Raw genomic sequence first — 24,139 nt, 5'->3', positions numbered from 1 at the left:
AAAAAACAATATCATTATTTGATGCTTAAATAAGTTCATCATGCAAAACACATAATAAATCCTGAATAAAATATCTCGTTGGTTCAATTTTACCCAGAATAATAATGTGTTCATTATATTTTTTATGCATTTTTTTGTTTTAAACAGTGCAAAAACATAATAACTATTAACTTAAACGCACTGGAAAAACAAAAAAAATGGCGACAGTGATTTTGGCCCAAGAATCCCACGGCTGTGCGAAATGCGGATCAGTCCAGTGGCGTATTTTTTTTGGCTGGACTGAGACAACCTGGGCTGAAGCCCGCGGCCGGATATGGACCGTTAAACCCCCGAAGGCCCGAAGCGGTGCTCTGCGTCGCTGTGAGCCGCTCGATCGAATCGGACGGCCGGCGCGGCTTGGAGCCCGAACAAAAATGCCGACCGGCCTAACCCTAGTCACTTTCTCCCCTGACCCCTCCGCCCCCGCGTTTATCGCTACAGAGGGCGGCGACGGCGGACAACGGTGGCCCGAGGCGCACCGGCCAAGGCGGCGATGCGGCTGCGCTCGCCGGAGCAGCGTACCGCAGACTTAGTCCGGCGCGCTCCTCCGTCAAGCGTGGCTGCTGACGCCGCGCGCGAGGGGCGGGGTATGCTCGCCCGGGATTCCATTTTGGGGTGACGGCGGCGAGCACGACCACAAGGCCGAGCTGGCGTTCGTCCATAAGCACGGCGGCAGCGGCTCAAGTTCTTTCCGCGCGTCGTCCCGAGGACGGCGGCGTCACGGCGTCTCCGCCCTCGCACCGCGGTGGACGCGATGCGGGCCCCGAAGGGAAGAGGCGACTACGCAGCGCATTAGGTGAGGATTCTCCTCATTTCTTCTCCAATTCGTTTTCATTAGTGCTTGATTTGGGGAAAAAAGTCCTAATTGCAGAATTAGGGTTCTTACGAATTGGGGAAAAGATCTAGGGTTCTTAAACATAAGGGGTTCCTACTGTTGACGTGCGTGTATCCCTCTGCCTTGTGTGTCGATAATGCATACGGAAACATGACTTAAACATGATCAATTTTAATCAACTTAACATGAAGGTGAGCATTAGATCTTAACTTAGATTAATTAGAATTGATGAACGTAGGTGGGAGTACTGATCCGTAGCATATGAGAATTAAAACATGATGATTTACAGAGGGCATCAAGACAGTAGCATGCATCTTAGGGCTAACCAGGGGCTAAAACTTTCAATCTTTGATCATGAATCCTAAACCTGACTTGATCTAAACTTGATGTTGATGTACAGATCAATAATATAGGGACCTATTGCAATCAAACTTGGCGACTGATACCATTGTTGGAATAATTATGCATCTCTGGGATGCCATTAGTAGGAACAGATTGCATCTAGATCACCTAAAACATGAACGGAGAAGGGTTTAGGGGATCATTACGTGTCACGGCAGTGGACATGATCGCCTGCTTGGTGCAGGCTTGATGTAGAGGTGATGTAGTCGAGGTAGAAGTCCTCCTCAACGTCCTGATGCCCTCAGGACGCCACCGGCACTGCCCGGGGACGGGAGCGGCGGCTGGAGTAGGTCTTCCCGTCGCTGCAGCGCCCCCCCTGATCGGATGGGGTGAGAGAATATCGGGAGGGGAGTGAAACCGTACGAGAATTGTGATCACGCAGGCTGCCAACCCTCTCCCGTTCCCTTTTATGTAGCGCTGGCGACAGGGGACCTAAACCATCAGTTGGTTTGGGTGCCCCCGATCAGGGCGCCTTAGTTGGGATAAAAACCTCACGTACGTTGGTGCGTGGGGCCTTTTCATTAACGTTATATTTCTTTTTTTTTCTGTTAAACTAATAGATCTAACTGGCCTGTTTAAGCCGTCAGATCAAAACCAACAGGATGAGCTAGCGAGCTAGGAAAGAAGGCTGCGTTCTTGGGCTACGCTACCTTGTGTGTTTCTAAGAAAAATGTAAAACTCAAAAAAACCATGTAAAACCCAAGAACGCATATAGAAAAAAAATCAGAAGAAAAAAAATCACCGGTTAGGGACATGTGGCGGCGGTTGGACGCACCACTTGGTGTGCTCCTAGGCCACCAGAAGTGACCCTTGGAGTTCCCGGCAAAGGGTAACCTCCAGTTAATAGAAGTCATGAGTTAAGGGTTAACATTTGCAAAGGTCACTCCCACCTTCTCAAAAGCTCACAATTGGCGCATTGTATGTGCGTCACTTGTCGCAACCTAACAGCTTTTACTTTTCCGTAGATTCATTTATTCAAAATGTTTTATCTCTTGAATTGTGTGTCTAGATCCCGAACCGTTTTCACCATTGGATTTTCACGTCGGGGTCTTCAAAACTAGATCCCGTGTTAGTAGGTTTCAATGAATTTTTGTGCAGAAAAAAAACAGAAAAAGAAGACCGGAAAACACTAAAAAAGAAAAAAGAAAAAATGACAACCAAAAAAAGAATGACTTAAAAAATATTAAAAAAGAAATATTTTTTCATTTTTTTCCTTTTTCGAGAAGCACAACCGTACCTTTCACGGAAATAAGCTTCTCGTGGAATCATTTTTTTCCTTTTCAGGAAGCACGTCAGTGTTTCTCACTGAAGAAATTTTGTGCTTCTCATGGAGGCACAAATATTTTCTCTTTCCAAGAAGTACAGATGTGCTTCTCACGGAAGCAAATTTTTGCCTCCACGAGAAGCAAATATGTGCTTCTCGTGGAAGGGACGCAATTTTTTTACTCTTTCCGAGAATCTCGCGGAAGCAAATCTGTGCTTCCCATGGAAGCATAGATTTTCTTTCTTTCCGAGAAGCACAATTGTGTCTCCATGAAAAGCAAATATGTGATTCTTCGTGGGAGCACATATTTTTTCCCGCGCATAAAAAGAAAAACCCACGAATGTTAGAAAAAACCGGGCAAAAATGAAAAAAGAAACAAAAAACACATTTTAAACCTAAAACACCCGATACGTGACATGTAGTGGCGGCTAGACGCCCATATAACGTACTCCCCTGACATCAAAATACAAAGTGACCCTCGGAGGTCCTCTACAAAGAGTAATCTCTAGTTAGTTGCTCTCCCAATTAGTTGGTCTTCTAGGGGAGCCACTTCTGCGTCTAGGTGGGCTACCAATCCATGGGCTACCGTAGGATCGTGTGTATCTTTGTTACCTTTACTTCAGCCGTTTCCGGCCTTGTATCGAGCCCTTTCTGTTTCTGTTTTGAACTTTTAGTTGCAGATTTATTTTTGGACCTTGATAAGTGTCACACATGTGGCATGAACACATGGCAACTCCAAACGTTTTAATGTCAAGTTTAATGATAACTTTAGTTGTTAAGCATGGCAACTTTCTTTTTGGATAGCAAGATTCAGTTTTTCTTGGATTACATCTTTAGTTGTAAAAACATCAGGACCAGATTGTTTCGTGTCACACGTGTGACACCTATGATTTGTTTTTTTTTTAGAATAGTTGTAAAAAATATTAAGACCGGGCAAAAGGCTCTTGTCTCATCTTTTCCACCGCGAGGGATACCACCATCAATCAATGGCCACATGTGCCCCATGGAGATCACATGACATAATTCCAGTGCTGACTCCATCCCATGACAAATTAGCGTCACGCCTCTTATATATGAGGCTCTTGCTCTTGTTGCATCCCCATCCATCTCTTATTCGATTAGTCATCACTCGTCCGCTATACCTCTACGAGGGGAGAGCTTGTAGGATGGAGTTAAAATAGATCAGTTTCCAACCAATTGGTTAAGCCTTGACACTAAAGCCTAAACCATGCCACACGTCCTCCATTTCTTCCATTGATTCTCCTTGGGAACGAGTGGCATCAGGAAGAGAGACATGATGCACGCCCTTACCTCACCCGTGTGTCATGTGGCATTAGCCAGATCCTCTATAAATGGTAGGACGTTCAGGAGGAGATAACGTACAAACACCAGTCACACAATTATGAACTCAGGATATGACATCCATAGTGTGTCTAGTGTCACTGCCACGAATCTCGTCTCCCTATCACCCGTCTGGCTTCACTGGACTGCATCAGTGGGATTACCTAGAAATAGCTAGTCTGAGACTCCTATAATGCTGGAATACCGATCAGCCCCAAGATGTGCATTCTAAACATTGCTTCAAACGTTTTTACGCTCTGGGTTATTTTTTTCACTAGCCTGACAAGATTGTAAGACCCTACTTCCCTTCACTAGTCCAAATTAAGAAGATTGACGCGGCTAGATGAAGTGGTCGTCCCTTCTTGCAAAAAATGTTATAAGTTCATTGGAGCAACATCAAAACTGTTGCACTAGGAAGAATATTTACAAAACATGACTGACTAGTCAAAAAACCAAAACTCTACAAGAAATTGAATACCAGCATCTAGGTCTGTTAGATAATAACGAGAAATAAACGAGACAGAGAGACACGTATTTTTACGTGGAAACCCTTGCCGGAGAAAATCACGGACGCACGAAGGCGCAATCACTATGAGGAGGAGTATTACAAGCACGAGACGACAGACCGTCTGAGGTGCGACTACATGGGGTATATAAGAGGGCAATACATGAGAGTCCTTGGAGGACAAGTAAACGAGTTGTACTCATACGCGTCGGTACCAACGCAAAGGCCCACACCGTATGTACTACGTCTAGTCCAATACGGTACTAGAATTTAGATCATAATTTAACAATCTCCACCTTGATCCAAATTCCCTCCAGTAGTCGAAGAAAGTGAATAACTCCATCCAAATCAGCATAAACACCTTGTGCGTCAAAGTCCATAGGACTAATGAGAAATACCAACTAAGCCTGAGCAAAGCTCAAACTTATTGGTCGGAACTGGCTTTGTCATCATATCAGCAGGATTATCATGAGTACTTATCTTGCATACCTTCAAATCACCTTCAGCAACAACATCTCGAATATAGTGATATCTTACATCAATGTGCTTTGTCCTCTCATGATACATTGGATTCTTGGTAAGATATATGACACTTTGATTGTCAGAAAATATGGTAGGGCAAGATGAATCTCCACAAAGCTCAGTGTACAAACCTCTCAACCAGATAGCTTCTTTGCAAGCCTCAGAAATAGCCATATACTCAGCATCAGTAGTGGAACAAGCCACAATAGACTGCAAAGTTGCTCTCCAACTCACAGCACAACCACCAATGGTGAAAACATAACCTGTGAGCGATCTTCTCTTATCCAAATCACCAGCAAAATCAGAATCAACAAAACCAACAAGTCCATCTCCAGTTTTCCCAAACTTTAAGTAAGCATTAGAAGTACCACGCAGGTATCTGAAAATTCACTGAACTGCTCTCCAATGCTCTTTTCCAGGATTAGCCATGTATCTACTAACAACACTCAATGCATATGATAAGTCAGGACGAGAACAAACCATGGTGTACATAAGTGAACCAACTACACTTGAATAGGGAACTCTAGACATGTACTCAATATCTGAATCTGACTTAGGACATAAAGCTGATGATAATTTGAAGTGTGCAGCTAACGGAGTACTCACCGGCTTGGCATTATGCATATTAAAACGACGAAGAACTTTATCAATATATCCCTTCTGACTTAGATATACTTTTCCAGACGGTCTATCTCTGGATATTTCCATGCCAAGTATTTTCTTTGCTGCACCCAAATCCTTCATCTCAAATTCATTACTCAATTGCTTCTTTACTTCATCAATATCTGACATACTCTTTGCAGCAATAAGCATATCATCAACATAAAGGAGCAAATAAATAGTTGAACCATTGACAGTTCTCAAATAAACACAACTATCATAATTAGACCTTCTGAAACCTTGAGAGGGCATAAAGGTGTCAAATCTCTTGTACCACTGTCTAGGGGATTGCTTCAATCCATAAAGAGATTTGTTTAACTTGCAGACAAGCTTTTCTTTTCCAAGAATAACAAAACCTTCAGGTTGTTCCATATAAATATCCTCTTCTAATTCTCCATGTAAGAATGCAGTTTTAACATCCAATTGTTCAAGCTCAAGATCATGCATGGCAACAATACTGAGTAAAGTGCAAATAGAGCTATGCTTCACAACAGGAGAAAAGACTTCGTTATAGTCAATACCTGGAATCTAGCTATAACCTTTAGCAACTAACCTTGCTTTATATCTTGTCTCATCGTTAGGAGAAACATCTTCTTTCCTCTTGAAAACCCACTTGCAACGAATATGTTTCTTCTCTCTAGGTAATCTTACTAAATCCCAAGTGCCATTCTTTTCAAGTGATTCCATCTCATCATGCATAGCGGTCATCCACTTATTACTATCATAGAAATAATAGCCTCGGAATATGAAGAAGGCTTAGAATTACCTTTAATTTCTTCTGCAACAGATAAAGCCAAAGAAACAATATTGCACTCTTCAATTAACCTGTCAGGTTTATTAATACCCCATCTAACTCTGTCACGTGCAAGATTCCAACTGGGTGGAACAATAGGCTGAATTGGAGTGGGAGTGACATGATCATCATTAACAACGGGTTCATCATGTGCATCAACAATTTCATTACCAGATGTATCACCTGAATCAATAACATGCTCCACCTGAATAGTAGGCTGCTGAATAGTAGGCTGCTAAATAGTAGGCTGCTGTTCACTCTCAACGGGAACATTAGTAGATGAAACATCATGTAACATAGCAGATTCATTAAAGATAACATTTCTGCTAATAACAACCTTCTGGGTTTCAGGATTCCACAATTTAAAACCTTTAACACCAGACTTATAACCAAGAAAGATGCACTTAACAGCCCTAGGCTCCAACTTTCCATTATCAACATGAGCATAAGCAGTGCAACCAAAAACTCTCAACTGTGAATAATCAGCAGGTGAACCAGACCATACCTCAATTGGAGTTTTCTTATTAAGAGCAATAGATGGTGAACGGTTAATGAGATAACAAGCAGTGGAAGCGGCCTCAGCCCAAAAACGCCTATGCAAACCTGCATTGGACAACATGCAACGGGCTCTGGAAATAATGGTCCTGTTCATACGCTCAGCAACACCGTTTTGTTGAGGAGTATAAGGAACGGTGTCGTGTCTGACAATGCCTTCAGACTTGCAATAATTTTTAAATTGCTTAGAACAGAATTCCATATCATTATCAGTGCGAAGTATCTTTACCTTCCTTTCAGTTTGTCTCTCAATCATAATCTTCCACTCCTTAAATGCTGAGAATGCTTCATATTTATGCTTCAAGAAATAAGGCCAAACTTTTCTCGAATAATCATCAATAATAGTCAGCATATAACTTGCACCACCTAATGACTTCTTGCGAGATGGTCCCCATAAATCAGAATGCACATAATCAAGAATACCTTCAGTTGTATGGGTTGAAGTATTGAACTTCACCCTCTTGTGCTTGCCGAAGATACAGTGCTCACAAAATTTCAATTTACCAGGTTTATATCCATCAAGAAGACCTCTCTTGTTTAACTCTGCTAAACCAAGTTCACTCATATGTCCAAGACGCATATGCCAAAGGTTAGCAGCATCACAATCAGAATTCTTTGAAACAACTGGAGTAGCGTTACCTGAAACAGTAGAACCTCGAAGGTAATAAAGACCATTGGTCGAACTTAAGTCACCTTTCATCACAACAAGGGAACCTTTGGTGACCTTCAAAACACTATCTCCACCTGAATATTTGTTCCCCTTTGCATCAAGGGCACTCATAGAAATAAGATTTCTCTTCATCTTCGGAATATACCGAACATCTGTCAAAGTTCTGATTATGCCATCGAACATCTTGATTCGAATAGAACCTATGCCTTCAATCTTGCATGGTGAATTATCAAAACCCAAAACGGAACCAGCAGAAGTAGTGGAATCAAAAGTATTAAACCAATCTCTATGCGGGCACATATGAAAAGTGCATGCAGTGTCAAGTACCCACTCATCATTGGTCTCAGCACATCCAGCAATAACGACAAGAGCATCATCGGAACTATCATCACGAGCAACGTTAGCAGAATTTTCACCTTGTTTGTTACCTTTCCTCTTTTCCTTATTCAGCAACTTGAAACACTCAGAGATGTCATGCCCGTCTCTCTTGCAATATCTGCAATATTTCTTGTCTCTGGATTGCGACCGGCCTCTGTAGCCGTTCTTACTTTTGCCTCTGTTTCCATTATTGGAGTTCTTCTCCTTTGTCCTGCCACGAACAGATAATCCCTTGGCTTGGGATGAACTCGAACCATCATGAGGCACCATTAATTTCATCTTATCCTTAGAGTTCAAAGCTTCATAAACTTCACTAAGTGTGAGAGTATCACGACTGTATAATATGGTGTCTCTAAAATTGGTATAAGAACTTGGCAGTGAACAAAGTAACATTAAAGCAGTATCTTCCTCTTCATATTTAACCTCCATTGCAGCTAGATCGGATATAATCTCCTTAAATTCTGAAATATGATTCAAAACATTACCTCCCTCGGGTAACCTGTGCAGGAATAATTTTTGCTTCAGATGCATCTTGCTGGTGAGATCTTTAGTCATGCAAATCCCTTCCAGCTTTAACCATAGAGCGGCGACAGTTTTTTCGCTCAAAACTTCCTGCAAAATATTATTATGCAAATGGAGTTGAATTTTTGACAAAGCCTTACGATCAATTCTTTTCTCCTCATCAGTCCAGTCCCCAATTCTATTCTTTCCAGAACTATCCAGTGCTTCATCATAGTCGGTCTGTGCCAACAACGCCCGCATCTTGACTTGTCATAGGGTAAACCTTGTGTCACGGTCCAGCGGCGGAAGATCATACTTCATGGACGCCATGAGTAGATAAATCTGTGTTCACAAAGTAGTACAAGCCAGTAGAAAAGTTCTTAACAGACTTTAATATGCGGAGCAAATAGAACGGAGTAAATAGCACCTGGTAGTATTAGGCAGTGGATGTAGCAGACGAACGGAGAACAAAAAACTAGCAGTACTAGTAATCAGACGCCACACTGTAGCTTCTCGTAAGGAAGTAGTACTAGTAATCCGGTTGAACCAAAGTAGCAGAGGCAACTGGGTAGCAGCCTCGAAACTTGAAGCCTTGAGATTTGACGTGAGCAAAGCAACTTTGGTTGAAGGATGCTGCGGACGTAGCGGCAGCAGCGGTAGACTAATCACCTCGGGGCTTGGAGCGTGTACCCGATCGATCACGGACACAACCGGACAGCGGACAACCTGGTCGAACTCGGCGTTCAGGTCGGTGCAGCAGCGGAAATCGATCCGGCCACGGATCGCCTGGTCACGCGCGGGTGGCGGCGCGCGCAACCCTAATATCTCGATCTCAAATCTCGTATCTGAAATTTGGCTCTGTATACCACTTGTTAGATAATAACGAGAAATAAACGAGACAGAGAGACACGGATTTTTACATGAAAACCCTTGCGGGAGAAAACCACGGATGCACGAAGGCGCAATCACTATGAGGAGGAGTATTACAAGCACGAGACGACAGACCGTCTGAGGTGCGACTACATGGGGTATATAAGAGGGCAATACATGAGAGTCCTTGTACGCGTCGGTACCAATGCAAAGGCCCACACCGTATGTACTACGTCTAGTCCAATACGATACTAGAATTTAGATCATAATTTAACAAGGTCAATTTCTCTGAATGTCAATGGTTAATTACAGAAGTCCTGGATATTAAACTCTCAGATAACTCATGGTGTAACTACATCAGAGTTCGTGTGTGTCATGATGTTCGCGAGCCTTTGACAGAACTGGTTAGTATCATCAGAGCAAAATATAAGTTGTATGTCACAAAACCTATATTCTTGGATTCGTATTTAAAAGAAGTTTTCAATGATATTACTTCTGCAGTATATAACATTATTTTTTGTCAATCAAATCGAAGGTCGAAGTTTGACCCAAAGTACGAGGAGGACCACAAAATCTTTTTTTTTTCTTCATTTCTTTCTCTGGCTTCTACTCCCATTCTCTACCATGATCAATAGCTTGTGAGCATATTTTACGTCATCCTCTTTCAAGCGACAACTGCCATTATAACACTAGGACAGCGCCAAAAAACACCTTATATTAAGTTAGGATGCAGCTCGATGAATTAGTTTTGTCCCTGTGTGCGAAAAATAATTTCCAACTATCTTGGAGCAGCCTCAGAATGGACGTCAAAGCGGAGAAAATAATGTCCAGAGAATGAAATTGATCAATCAAAAAGATTGAACTCTGCAGCCAAATCAACATCAACATTCAGGCCTCAGTGTCTTTGAACGTCAATGCACGTAGGCTATTTATTGCCCTTTCCGATTCTGGGAGAAGAAATAACTAGGAATGGTATATAATGAAAAAATGAATAATTCAATTTCAACATATTTGAGCAATCAAATCCCTTGACACATAGTTTTTGAGAGATCTTGTAAATCTCAACTAATATGGTGATAATCGCAAATGTTTTACTAGATATCCTAACAACAATAATGTCTTCATATCTCGAAACAGGCTTTTGCCTCGCTTTATTTATAGATAAAGTGGACACCAAATTACATGGGATAAGTACTGGTGAGGTCATCCCTTTTTGGCAAGTCTATCAGATGGTATACAGCCGGTCATTTTCTTTAACTTTTCTTTCGCAAAGCAACGATCTTTTTAACTAATAAAACCCCACTGTTTACTACTCCCTCCGTTTCATAATGTAGTGCATATAAATTTTCTTAAAAGTCAAACTCCCAAGGTTTGACTAAGTTTGTGGAAGAAGACATTTACATCTAGAATGCCAAAAATATATCATTAGATTCATCATAAGATGTAGTTTCGTATTTTATATATCTGATATTAATTATAGATATAAATAGTTTTATGGTCAAAGTTTAACTTTTCAAAAAATCTATATGCACTACGTTTTGAAACGGAGGGTAATTAACTACAAACCCCATTGTACGTACGACTGTATAACTTTTATGTTAAAGTTTAGATGAAAATATGTTGCGCGAGTCCTCGGATATGTCTATATTTATTGCACATGCCCAAAGATGCTTTAAGGTTCACGTCGGTCTAGAGTAGTCATGTAAGCAATGGAGCAGCTCCTATTAACATATGATGGGCGCATACAGATAACCAGACAGTCATAGCTTGTGTATGGCATGCCTGATTGGTTAATGCAGCCTACTACCTATCATGCCCAAAGTCTGTCGTAAAGTTTTGACTGAGCAGCACCTCCAATTATTTACGTGCAGCTAGCGCTGGGCTCTTAAATGTTTCCACCCCTCACAATTCTTTTTTCTTATTACTCTTCCTTGCTATTCTATACATCTATAAATGCCTACGTACACGCTTCTCTCTAGTCATGTGACACACAAGCTCAATCCTCTCTCAGCGAGAACGCACGAGTGTCTTAGATGCCCAAGCAGAGGCAGAAAATTGTTTTGCTTTGCTTCTTCGGAACGGGTGGCATCGAGAAGCATGTTAACAGCATGTGACACCTGTGCGGTGTCATGATATACACTTCCATATGAATGCCTACCCATTTCCGTGGCAGGTCCTAGCTAACCCATTGCTCCTACATCAAGAAAGGAATGCGAGATGCATAATTTCCAAAAGGTGCTGCCTACAAAAGATGACGATCGACGCTGACTCGATCCAGCTTGGTGCGCCATCCCTTCTGGAAGAAACATCAATGGTGGCAGACACGAGTGAGAGCCGGAAGTGTGTCTCCTCATTGCATACCCAAACCTCTATATCCGGCAAGGTTTTTGCCCCCACGTCTCTCCACTTGGCCGATGGGGACTGGGAGGCCTATCAATTGTTGACACGTGCATTTGTCTGGGAGACTATGGGGTAGAAAATGTGTGTGGCCGTAGGCCTTTCATCAAAATTTTGTTAACTGATTCGCATTTTTCCGTGTGCACTTGGGGTGTCTTTAGCATTTTGGTTCAGATGATTGTTTGTTAATATACTAAACCTGACTAGGTTTTTTTACTTTTTTTTACTTTTTTCTATTAGTGAAAAACCGGCCAATCGGGTCAAGCCACGTTGGGGATATGGCTAGGTACACTTTCGGGTGGCTCTAGCAATTTCACATTGGATGTGAGACATTGCTCCTGTCGGCACATGGGCTGCATTTTTTTTGTCTGCTTCCTATTTAGATGCATCTGTGAACCGCCATTCAGTTGCATGCTTTCTTGCTTTTTTGCTTTTATGAAGAGGTGTGTTGCATGGCTGCCGATTTATCCCCATCTCTCTCGAAGGATCCTATCGAATGCGTACACGGCTTAACCACCGCTTCGCCGCTGTTAGGAGCCTATAAAAACTCCGCGGCAGCATCGCCATTCAGTCTGCGGCAGAGCAGCAGTAGCCACCCCGACCCTTCTTCCCTACCCCGCTTTATCTTTCGTCTTGCCCGCCCCCTGCTACACCGTCCAGAGGTGGCTCGCAGCCTGCCTGGAAGCGGCCCCATTCTTTCTCTGCCTGGCGGACAGCACCTCGCACGCAGACGGGCCGCAGCCATCGTCGATAAATCACTAGCCGAATCTTGTGCCGCTAAGCTATGCTGCTTTACTTGCCTATAAAAGGTATTCACCTCTCCTGACGTTCGCTACCTCGCCTTCCTCCCCATTCTCCTCGAGACCTTGACCCACCTCCTCTTCCTGTGGCACAATCTCTCGAATGATCTTGTGCGGGTATTGTCTTGGAGGAGATGCCCTCATGGTGGTGATGGCCTGTGCGCGCGGCGTGGCGGTGCTGGCCACGATCAGCGTGCGGAAGAGATGGCTCCCACGGCTACCGGCCAGATCTCCCGTCAAGCCGTCTACCAAGCTCATGGGTCGTTTCCTACAACGGTGACGGTAGCCACAACACCGGTCTGGGGCACGGGCTCCGCCGCGAGGTGTACCTCGCCGTTGGTTGTTGCTGGGCTTCTCCACCTAGCTATGAACAACGCATCGGCGATCACCGAGCCCGGCCTCAGAGGCGGTCTACACGTGCGGCGGCGGACAGATGAAAGAGGTCCAGTGTCGGCTGGTGGACTACATGTGCCACCATTGGAGGCACGCGATAGCTCCGGACGATGATGATGCAGGTACCGGGCTCCAGTGGCATGTGAAGGAGGGGCGCCGACAATCTGGGTGGGGCAGAAGATCGATGAGGGAGGTGGCTCGTGGCGTTGAGCATGAGGTACGATTGGACGATAGAGGACGAGCGAGACGCCCGCAGTCTCAACGGGCGCGAGCTTGAGGCATCAACGACAAGCTGCTCCTCTCTCCGGCTAGCTTCCCTTTACACGCACTTCGCCCACAGCCGCCTCTGCTGCCACACGGTGGCCACACTCGCCTCCAACGCCTCGCTCCTCCGCCACGATCACAGCCTCACGCTCCTCGTGCCGACAAGGGACCCAAGGGATTAGGTCGCAATGGTGCTCCTGGAGGTGGCGCTACTGCAGGGCATGTTCCTCGTGCAGACCATGGCATTGGTGGTGGCTTGCATCATGACCCGATGATGGGCGAGGGAGGACGCTACCGCGGCAAGGAAACGTGAGAGGACGACGATGCGCTTTCAGGCTGAGTCAGCGGAGGCTGTCAGGCCGGTGTGGCGGCGGTGGATGAGGAGAAGGTGATGAACCTCCGGGTGAACTGTCTCCTCTTTGTTCTCTTCGGTCTTTTGGACGTGCACCCTGCAAAATCAGCGGTAAATCAGACCTAAATTGTGATGAGGGACGGAAAGTCTAACAATTTAGAATGATGTAGGCAAAGTCCCTTTCATGCTTTTGAATGTGGCCTGACAATTTAGAATGATTACCATTATGGTCAATCTCTATGCAAGTTTTCTAGTTAGTATCAAGTACGCTACTGTAGGTGATCTTTTTAAAAGCAAAAACCCTAATGGATGTCGATGGACGCCCACCGTCTCATCTTATGTGAGGCCAGATAATGCGCCGCTAGATGGACCCCACTGCTCATGGCCATGTTAATCTTAACATAGATGGGACATATATCAAGGAGACGGGTGAAGCATGTGTTGGGATGATTCTACCAGACAACACTGGTGGCATAATCCTCTCGGCGTGCAGAAACATATTGCGTTGTGCGAGCCCAGTGCAAGCGGAGTTAGAGCATGTTTGGAGGGGCCAAACTTTGCATTGCTATGGTCTACATTGCCAATTGATGTTGAGATGGACTGTAAAGCTGTGATGCTCTCTATGCAGGCACAGTCCCCCCGGATTGATCGTTGAATGCAATGTTGGTGAATGAAGTTAGGAAGCGTCTTGGTGAGAGGGAGTTCTATTATTGTTCATGTTAGTAGGAACCAAAATGTTGTAAGTCATAGATTAGTTTCTTTTGGTCGTGCTGAAGGGCATACGACACTAGCTATGGATCAGATCGGATCCTGCTAATATACCACAACTTTGTATGAAGGATCTCCCTCGAAGTTGAGCAATGAAACCCCTTTAACCCCAAAGAAAAGAATTGTTTTCTCTAGCTTCTCTTTTTGTGCCCATAATTCCATATACTAATTCTCTTGCTTTAAATTAAGTCTTATAATAAACATTAAAAACACTATTACATATAAACATAACGTATCATAAGAATCTTCGATAACATCTCAAGGAGAACCAGCCGAAACAGAAGACAAGCCAAAGAAAAGGCTGTCACTACGCACTTGAAGTCACAAAAGAAAGATTATTTACAGCACAAGAAAAGGCACGGATTAACAAGCAATGGCAATTCAATATGGCTTGCCAGCAAGTAGCTACCTAGCAGAATGAATTCACAAAGCAAACAATGATTTGAGCAAAACTACATGTCGGACGTGTCCAAGAATTTTGAAAAAGCTTTGTACCACTTTATCACTAGAACTAATCATAGAGAAGGCTATACCAAGATGATCTAATTCACGGAAAATCAGTCGCGAATTCTTTTCTTATTGCAGTACAGTTGTGTCATCGTATACACATCTCACTATGTAGGGTGGCTTAAAATTTCATATATATTGATATATTTTTCTTTACCAAATAGAAAAAGATACATATAAAGCTGCAATGCATATTTTGTTTAGCTCGTAACTGTAGTCAGTGTATTATTATTGTTCAAGAAGACATGGGATGTGATCCAGAAAGGAGACAGCATTCACGGATCCAAAAACAGAGCAAGGTAGCAAGTCACGACAGACAGCAAAAAACTGAAGACACTAACCATATGATAACCAACCTCTTCTCCCCCTCGCCGTCGCCGGTGGCCTCCGGCAGGCAAAGCCTGCGCGGAGCCGGCGGCGGCGGGGCGGTCTCTGTAGCTGCTGCTCGCTCGGGAGAAGGGGCGCTCGCGTGCGGGTCGCGGCTGTCCGGCGCTCGGCCTCGTGGCGGCGTCGCTGCTCGCGGCGGAGGCGGTCTCCGGCGTGTGGCGAGGCGTCTGGTCGCGGCGGTGGGCGCGCCGTCGCGGTGCGTGCGGTCACGGTCGTCGGCCTCGTGCAGTCCCGATCCGATCTGGGATCCCGCTGGCGGCGGTTGGTGCGGACAGTGTGGGGCGCCGGGGCGGCGGCCTCGGTCCGAGCTCCTGATGTGGCCGGGGCGTGGACGGCGCGCGCTTGCGTGGTGGCGGCTCGGTTCCGGCTGTGCGCGTGGGGCGCAGCTACCGGTCGGGCGCGGTGGCTGCAGGCGCGTGTCGGGCGTGGTGACCGGCGGTGCGTGGCGTGTGTGCTTCTCTGGAGTGCGAGGTGTGCTGCGGAGGGGATCCTGCTGGTCTGGTCTGCTGCTTCGCATGTGCAGCTCCGATTGGATCTGGTGCGAGGTGCATCGATCTGGGTGCTGCGCTTCGCGATGCGACGTGGGTTGCTGCGGTGGTGGTGGCCACGGTGGTGCTGCGGTGGTGGACGGCGGCTTCGGCCAGGGGGTGGTGCATGTCATGTCGTGGTGGATCGTGGGATCCCGTGGCCTGAATGAGGTCGGCCTCAGCAGGTGGTGGCTGGTGGGCGGTGGTCGGTGGTGGTAGGTGGTCGGCGCATCTCCAGGAGAAATCTTTGCTTCGACCTTCTTCGGAGCCGGCGACGGCGGCGCCTGCGGGTGCCGTGATCTTTCTTGGAAGCGTTGTCGTGGAGGTGTGCTCCTCCTCCCCACGGCTTTGGCTCCGGAGGGAAACCCCAGATCCGCTGGGTCGGGCGATAAAGGCGTCTTCGCGTCTTTCTCCTCCTTGGGGGCATCGTCTCGGAGCCGGCTACGACTGGGAGACTGGTGGATTACGGCATCTTCGCCGTGGATGGCGGCATCTTCGCCGCGTGGTTTGCTGAGGCGGGGCGCTGGTTTCTGTTTGGCAACGATGATGGCATCGAGAGGAGCTCGGGTCGCGGCGTGGACTTCGGTAGTCGGTTCTTCCCGGCGTGTCCGAGGTGCTCTTCTGTGGGCACGGTCGGCGCAAGTCTTGCATATTTCCCTGGTGATGCTCGTCGTCAAAGTCGGAGCTGTCAGTTGCTTGCGCGTGTGGCCATCCGGTGGCATGTGCCGTCGTGGCTCCTATACAGCTGTTTGCAGGTTGGCTTCGAGATTGGAGCTCTATAGTGAAGTCGGAGTCGCTCGTTCGAGGCAATCGGTGATGGCGATGACGTTTGCGACTCCTCGGCGAATGTCTTTCTTCTTTGCAGCTTTGTGTTCCATGTCGGTGGCCAGGTTGGCCGGTGGTGCCCATGTCATGTGGGTTGAGTTGTATCGGTTTTAGCCCGGTTTTCTGCGAATTAACCGGGCAATTCTCTCTTCTTCTTAATCAATGAAAATGGCAAACCTTTTGCCTCGTTTCAAAAAAAAAAAACCATATGATAACGAAAATGAACTAGGCAGAATGGTGCGCTCCGCTGCGCCACGCTATATTCATGTCCTCTAGATCCGATTTTGCAGGTTCGACCACCAAGGCACCACCCGCAGCAACCAAACAACCGAACGCAACACCCAGAACGTCGCCAAGTACAAGGAACATCACTGAAAGAGCAGCAACCAACAGTCCACCGGTCTGGCCAAACGGAACGGAAGCACATTCAGCCCCACCCACACCACCGAATCCACAGGTCGGTGGCCACACCGATTAAACAACAGTTCCAACACACCAGACCAATCCTTGCATAGTGGTGGCCAAAGACTCGACATCCCCAATCCACTCAACTCCACCCAAATTCATAAATCCCATCAGTGTGATTGTAAATCCAACATCATTAGAGAATAGTGTGTGCATAGATAGTGTCCACAGCGTGCCTTCTACTACAACTTTATTACATGGCAACCGCTAAGTGTCTTGGTGACACCAGAAGGATAACAGCCCCCATACTCGAGCCGCTGAGGCGTTGTGAGTGGCAAGGACAGCAGCTTGGTTTATTGTGTGGGCTGGATGCTGCACCATGCATCCATGCGTGCTGTTGTTCTACAGGGAAGAACCGGCACGGCGACGCCTCGTCGCGTTCGATGTAGCGATCTGACCAAGTTCCTCGCCCTGGTTAGATGTCACTCGTTCCCTCACAGGGGTGTAATGCCTCAGCCAAACGCCCGTGTATACCTGAAGAAATAGCAATCAAGTTAACGCCGACAAAGTAATCGTTGCGCAAGTATGAGAATATCTGGCCGCCTGAGTAACCAACTACTGTGTCTTGGATGGTTTTGTTTTAGCAACTGCGTGACTCAAATAATGTTAACAGACTTATTTGTTCTACTAGTTTGAGAATATGACAGACAAAAAAGAAACAGGACACTCTAGGAAGACAAGATAAAGTGAAACATGACTAGAATTCATTGACTGACTTCTGCATAAGCAAAATCGTTTGCTCGTTTCAAGTTGCACACAGGAACATGTATCACAGTGATAAGAAGTCCTTGCTAAAGCACAGGGAAAACTAGATCCACCGACCAACACTCAACAGAACAAGAAGCATGCACAACATTATATTTCGCACTACAGATCAAAGAATAATGGTAACTCTCAAGCTGGTGCTCAGTATATATAGATTGACAAACAAAACGAAATGGTTGTCCCCGAATTCAGAACAAGCAAAAAGAAGTGCTCTACATAAAACTGTTGATAGCCACTAACCTGTTGGGGCCTCATAATTTTATTGTCAGGGTCATCAAGTGACTCCTTCCAGTGTGCTAGCCAACCAGCCATGCGAGGAATTGCAAATAACACAGGGAAAAATTCTGTAGGGAATCCCATTGCTCTGAAAATCAACGAGTCACAATGTAAGTATTCAATAACAGAAATAGGGTGCATGGGGGATAGAAAATAGACTCGTTTTCGAAGAAACAACTGACACACCTGTAAATCAGGCCAGAGTAAAAATCCACATTTGGATACAGCTTCCTCTTGATAAAATACTCGTCTGACAGTGCTGCCTTCTCCAAAGCAACAGCAACCTGGTATGGCATCAGAAAACATCATAAGGATGTGTTTGATTTGGTAACGCATGATTACAGTTGCACACAGATAGCCAAGCTGTTTAGGACCCTCATTTAAAGAACGCGGCATAATTATTAGGCCCTTGTTGATAGCATAACTCCAGGGTGTTAATAGAAAAATAAGTTAATTAGCAAAATGAACGATTATCAAACCCTGAAGTGTTAGCCGTTTGTGATATTGGCAAACAACAGTAGCATAAAACACACAGCTTTCGTTCGGTCATAAAAAGAACAGATGGCGGACAATCGGACAACTTAAGTCCACTATTTTTGTTCCTTTCAACTGTCATCAGATCCAAAGTGGAAATAATCTGAATTGCACTTCATCTATCTCACCGTTTTTCAGAGTCAATTTTCACCCAGTAGAAAAAGATATTTTTACTGTATTTTCTACTTTGCATGGTTAAACATAATGCTTCATAGACTAAGTTACTGACACTTAGTACCCACAGCATAAACAGCGCAACTCTGTTTCATTACATGAGAGCAATGATCAAACTCTCTCTACATAAATGGGGGTTTGGTAAAGTTCTCAGAAAACCTTCCTCTCTACAGTTAAACAGATCAGGAATAGCTGACCTCGATAAGAGGATCCCGTCCAACAATAGAGAAAACCTCCTCTGCTAACTTCCGGATGACTTTAGCACGAGGATCATAGTTCTTATACACACGGTGCCCAAAACCTGACATTTTCCGTTTCCTGAAAAAGGACAGACATCACTTATAAAACAAGTCCCACGGTACATCAAAAAGGTATCGAAGTAGAGATTCTATTGAAAAGACTATCACGGAGACAAGAAAAATATCAATCAAGCAGGAGTTGTGTATCACCTGTTCTTCACTCCCTCAATGAAATCTGGAATATTCTCCACAGCTCCAATCTCATTCAGCATTTTAAGTACCGCCTGACATACAGAACATAACGCTAAGTCCCATAGTAAGATGCAAATCATTGATCTCTTTTGGCCAGGATGCAGGTTTCTGAAATCAAAAGACTTCACGATACATACATTCCCTAAAAACTAACGTGGTGTGGGGCTGGAAGGATATTCCTGGGAGGATGGATCTACTTGCATGACGCCACGATGAGAAACAAAAACACGTAGAAATGTGTTGGTGGGCCTTCCTTCAGGAATTCATTTTCGTGAGTTTCAATGTGAATCGGGCAAAGATTAATCACCTTCGAATTATAATTAGTAATGGAGTCTGCTTTACATGGAGAAAATGACAGCCTGCCACTATGCATAAACACTTTACAGGTACCAAATCTAATAAAATCCACACACGGGTTAATAAGTTGCTCCTCATGGTCTAATATCTTGGTTATACTTTGTGCACTAGTTTTGATTGTTCCAACTTAAGGAGATATTGAGCAATGTAGATGAGGTCAGGGAGATATCGACATAAGACTCTCTTCATAAGAGAAATTGGAGGCATTGGTCGTCATGGTACCGTTGCAAGCTCCTGCCACCAACAAACTTAGGGTACATCGGATGAACTACAACTGCATGAGGTTCCTAGTAACATACATCAAATTTTGTTATGTTTCAATTTGGGTATTGAATGGGCCTGGTAGGGCCAGAGGTGTAATGCACGGTCTAAAACTGATTTAGGTAAGTTAATCATTATTTAAAGTACAAACTTCCTTACAAGTGGATGCAAGATTCATAAGGTTATCATGTAAGAGCTGCTGAAGCAAGGTCCTTGTTAGAGTACGTAATGGGCCTAATGGGCCCATTAGTCTTAGGGTTAATTAGAGATAAGGGTCGCTTGCTTAGGGGTCAAGTAAGCCTTGCTTGGGAGTCAAGTAAACCTCTATATATAAAGAGAGGAGATGTATCAATCTAATCAAGCAAGATTAAGAAGGAAATCCCTTCCCTCTTGCCCGGCCGTGGGCAGAAAGGCCCCCGGCCGGCCTTCTCGCGCCCTACTTCTAGCAGCGCCATAACAGTCCTGTTGTTTCTTAGATTATTTAATGAATTTCTAATGATGAGGATTGTTAAATATGTAGAAGCATTATAAGCATGAATGCATGAACCAGGAGGAGGCAGAGCTCGATATAATTTACCTCATTTGCGCCACCATGCAGTGGACCATATAGAGCTCCAACAGCACCAGAAAGAGCAGTGAAGACATCAACACCACTATATAGATATCATAGCTAATTAGGCATCGATTTACTACTCCCACTTGAGAAGAGAATGAAGGACATGATACCTTGAAGCAAGGTGCCTAACAGCAGCTGTTGAGCAGTTCATTTCGTGTTCAGCATGGAGAATGAAAAGGATATCTAGAACCCGTGCAAGTCGGGGATTTGGCTTATATTCTTTGTCACCCCTGCAACACATCAAAAGTAGAAAAATATGTACCAAATGAATTCTTTAGCCAATATATGTGGGAAAACAAATAAAAAGAATTATCAAGTAATGTGACTTACAAAGAGTCTAGCATATACAAGAAATTCTCCGAATAAGAAAGATTATTTGAAGGAAGGACGGCAGGCCTTCCTGCTAGTCTCAGGTAGGCTGCAGCTGCTATTGCTGGTGCCTAAACAAATGATCAGATATAGAAAGTTAAGCCATGTACATGACTAAAAACAGAAAGTACTGTTGTTGCAACTTTGATCATGAGGTTATGTGCAGAATCCACGGATATTTTTGGCATCACAAACATAATTTAATCAGTTGGATGTGTATCCTGAAAAACTACACTAACTGAAGATAATCAGATTATTAGCCATACCTTCCCAAGAACTCGTACAATTTGCTTATCCCTAACCTGCTTTGACTTGTACAGATCTTGCCCCTGCATGGGTAGAATATGTCAAAGATCAATTTCAAACTGTTAGACATAAAAGATAAAAAACAAAATTAAGTATGCATATACAATAAACTATCAAACAGACTAAACTTATAACAGAAAAAGTTCAAGGGTTTGACGGATACTATAACATTTCATAAGATATGTGAATAATCATCTGCCTAAATTGGTGCATTTAAAATGTGCTTACTCTAAGAGCAGGGTTTGCATCTGGGTGGAAGACAGAAAGTGTGCTCATTGCACTGGCAAGGACACCCATGGGGTGGGCATCGTGAGGCATTGATTGTATGATATCCTGCCAAAATTAGAAAGCACCATACATCACTTTGTAATCCGAACGAAGCCCGAAACCTACATGTAATTCCTAATATATAGCAATATCAAGACTCTAAAAGAAAAGGTAAGGGACAAAGCATACCAAGAGTCCTTGAGGAACAGCAGAGTGCTGTGAAATTGCAAATTCCCAGCCTGCCAGTTGACTCTGAGTTGGCAAATTCCCGTACACTGTGGACGCAGAAGTCATTAACCAACGATTACAACAACAAAAAGCGAATATGCTCTAGGAATACAAGTTGCAAAACACTTACTTAAGAGGTAGGCGACCTCAACAAATGAACTGCTTTCAGCCACCTCCTCAATTGGATAACCCCTGTAGCGAAGAATTCCCTCATCCCCATCGATGTAGCAGATGGAAGAACGCACGGGGGCAGTGTTGAGATAACCAGGATCGTAAGTCTTAAGACCCTTGTCATCTTTTCCAGCGGTAATCTACAACATAACAGAATGACAATCAGTTTTGTTCTCTTCGATCTGGTTTCATGATGCAAATGAATCATCATTGAGGCAGAGCTCCGGCCAGTTTCGCGAAAAAGGTGTCATTAAGAGTAAAATGCTTATAGCGTGTTCCGTTCAAATTTGGTGCTGCAAAATCACAGAAATCTGTAGACAATGTCTACTGAAATAACAAACGAAATCAGTAGTTACGGCTACCAGCTTCCCAAAGCTACGCATGTGGGCCAATTAGACAATTTTTGCTAGACCATGCTGTGACATCGTTACCTGCAACAGTTACCCGTCAAAACAATTTTCAAGCCTGTAATGATTATCAGCTCAACTTCAACCCTCACCCGGCAGAATAAGCATATAGACTGTTGGCTCTTCAATTTCATGAGCTCGGTCGAATTAAGTGTTTTAACTCCTATCTATCATCCTTAATTACAATCTCTACAAAAGAATACATCATCAATTGCTGGATCATCTGATCTGATGCAGGTTCAACAGTTGCTCCTAATTACTGGATTGGAACGGCAAGTTCCAACCAAAAATTAAGATCTTCTATTACAAATCATAATCCAATCCCGAATCCATAAGGCCAGCCTACTGCTAACCGAACTGCAGAACACAAGCTCGCTGCTATGGACAGAGGCAGCACAGATCGATTCACGCCACACGGCCACACCCCACCGCCGGAGGACACAAGCCATCAGGCTGGACTGCTGGTTTTATACCTTCTTGAAGTCTGTGGCGCGGACGGTGCCGTCCTCCGAAACCTTGACCTCGTACCGCTTCCCCGTCCTCGTGTCCACCACGGCGAGCACGCCGGCGCGGGTCCCCGGGGCCGCGGCCGACGCCGGCGACCTCTCCAGCGCGGCCGCGGGGTCCGCGCCGGCGGCGAGGAGGTGGGAGGAGAGCACGGCGAGGCGGCCCCGCGCGGGATCGGCGCGGTCCATCGGATCGGGCGGTGCGAGCCGCGTGGACTGGAGGGATGACGAGCAGAGCAAGAGAAGAGAGGGAAGCGGTTGCTTGGACGTCTGGTTTGGTACGGCTTTTGCTTCGCGCAGCACGATGCTGTTTATCTTTCCTTTCTGAGTAGCATCGGCGGTCAATGTATTTGTCTCGTTTTTTTTTTGAGGTGAATGTTTTTGTCTCGTGTGTTCACTGCATCGTGTAGCTTCATATTGTGTTTGCATTGACCGGTCAGACTGCGTACGTGGCAAATAATGCATCTTAGTCATCTCACTTATCTCGCGATGTGGACCCTACCTGTCAGTGGATGGAGCAAAGAAATAAAAAGAGCGAAAATGATAAGTGCCTCAACATTCGGGCTTTAAGCGTGGTAACCCGAACGCTTTTCATGGCAACTTTAGTTGACTGTAAGGGGCTGTTCGGATTCTCTCCGCTTTCCAACTCCACGCCGGAGCGGAGCAGAATCTAGTTCTACTTTGGGAAATGGCTGAAAGGGCGCTCCGCAGGCTTCGCTTTGTGGCGATTTGCCGAACAGGGCCTAAGTTAGGGGCAAGCACCTGCCAAAAATTAAACTAAAGCGCAAAAGTTGCCATGCTTGACAGCTAAAGTTGCCATTCTCACGTCACTAAAATAGTCGTTGAAAACATTCTGAATAGTCATGTGCTTGTACATGAAGTCTGTGGCGCAGACGGTGACATCCTCCGAAACCTTTACCTCGTACCGTTCCCCCGTCCTCGTGTTCACCACGGCAAGCACACCGGCGCGGGTCCCCGGAGGCGCGGCCGACGCCGGCGACCTCTCCAGTGCGGCCGCGGGGTCCGCGCCCTCCGCGCCGGCGCCGAGGAGGTGGGAAGAGAGCACGGCGAGGCGGCCCCGCGCAGGGTCGGTGCGATCCATCGGATCGGTCGGAGATGAGCAGAGCAAGAGAGGGATGCGAGGAACGCACAGCTCGATGTTGTTAAAGGTTTTCACTTTCAGTTTCAGCCTGAACCAAAATAACCGAAATTCAGTTCATTTCAGCAATTTTGATTTGTTGAATGTGCTAGTACGGAAATTGTCAACTTAGTCATAGGCGTTTATTTCATATCTTGAAATGCTTCGGTCATAATTAACTTTGTTTTTTACTCTGCTTAATAATCAATAAAATGATGGTGCACATCACAATGATGTAGAGGCCGAGGCTTTC

The 24,139-nt window shown here is 45.2% G+C and overlaps 1 protein-coding gene across 1 annotated transcript; it reads right to left on the bottom strand.

Moving 5' to 3' along the window:
* Positions 1 to 17,040: 17,040 nt before the first annotated feature.
* Positions 17,041 to 22,994, bottom strand: LOC119312018 (citrate synthase 3, peroxisomal-like). Its single transcript, XM_037587736.1, has 13 exons — positions 22,716 to 22,994; positions 21,795 to 21,975; positions 21,626 to 21,711; positions 21,398 to 21,502; positions 21,130 to 21,192; positions 20,825 to 20,934; positions 20,605 to 20,724; positions 20,456 to 20,531; positions 19,219 to 19,292; positions 18,967 to 19,087; positions 18,248 to 18,345; positions 18,026 to 18,149; positions 17,041 to 17,494 (listed from the first exon to the last, which is right to left on the bottom strand). Exons 1-13 carry the CDS (start codon positions 22,935 to 22,937, stop codon positions 17,363 to 17,365), a joined length of 1,512 nt encoding a protein of 503 aa, XP_037443633.1. The 5' UTR covers positions 22,938 to 22,994; the 3' UTR covers positions 17,041 to 17,362.
* Between the last annotated feature and the right edge of the window lie 1,145 nt (positions 22,995 to 24,139).

Source organism: Triticum dicoccoides, chromosome 5B (assembly GCF_002162155.2).
Source record: "Triticum dicoccoides isolate Atlit2015 ecotype Zavitan chromosome 5B, WEW_v2.0, whole genome shotgun sequence".
NCBI classification, from domain to species: domain Eukaryota; kingdom Viridiplantae; phylum Streptophyta; class Magnoliopsida; order Poales; family Poaceae; genus Triticum; species Triticum dicoccoides.
This window is presented reverse-complemented; position numbering and strand designations above follow the sequence as displayed.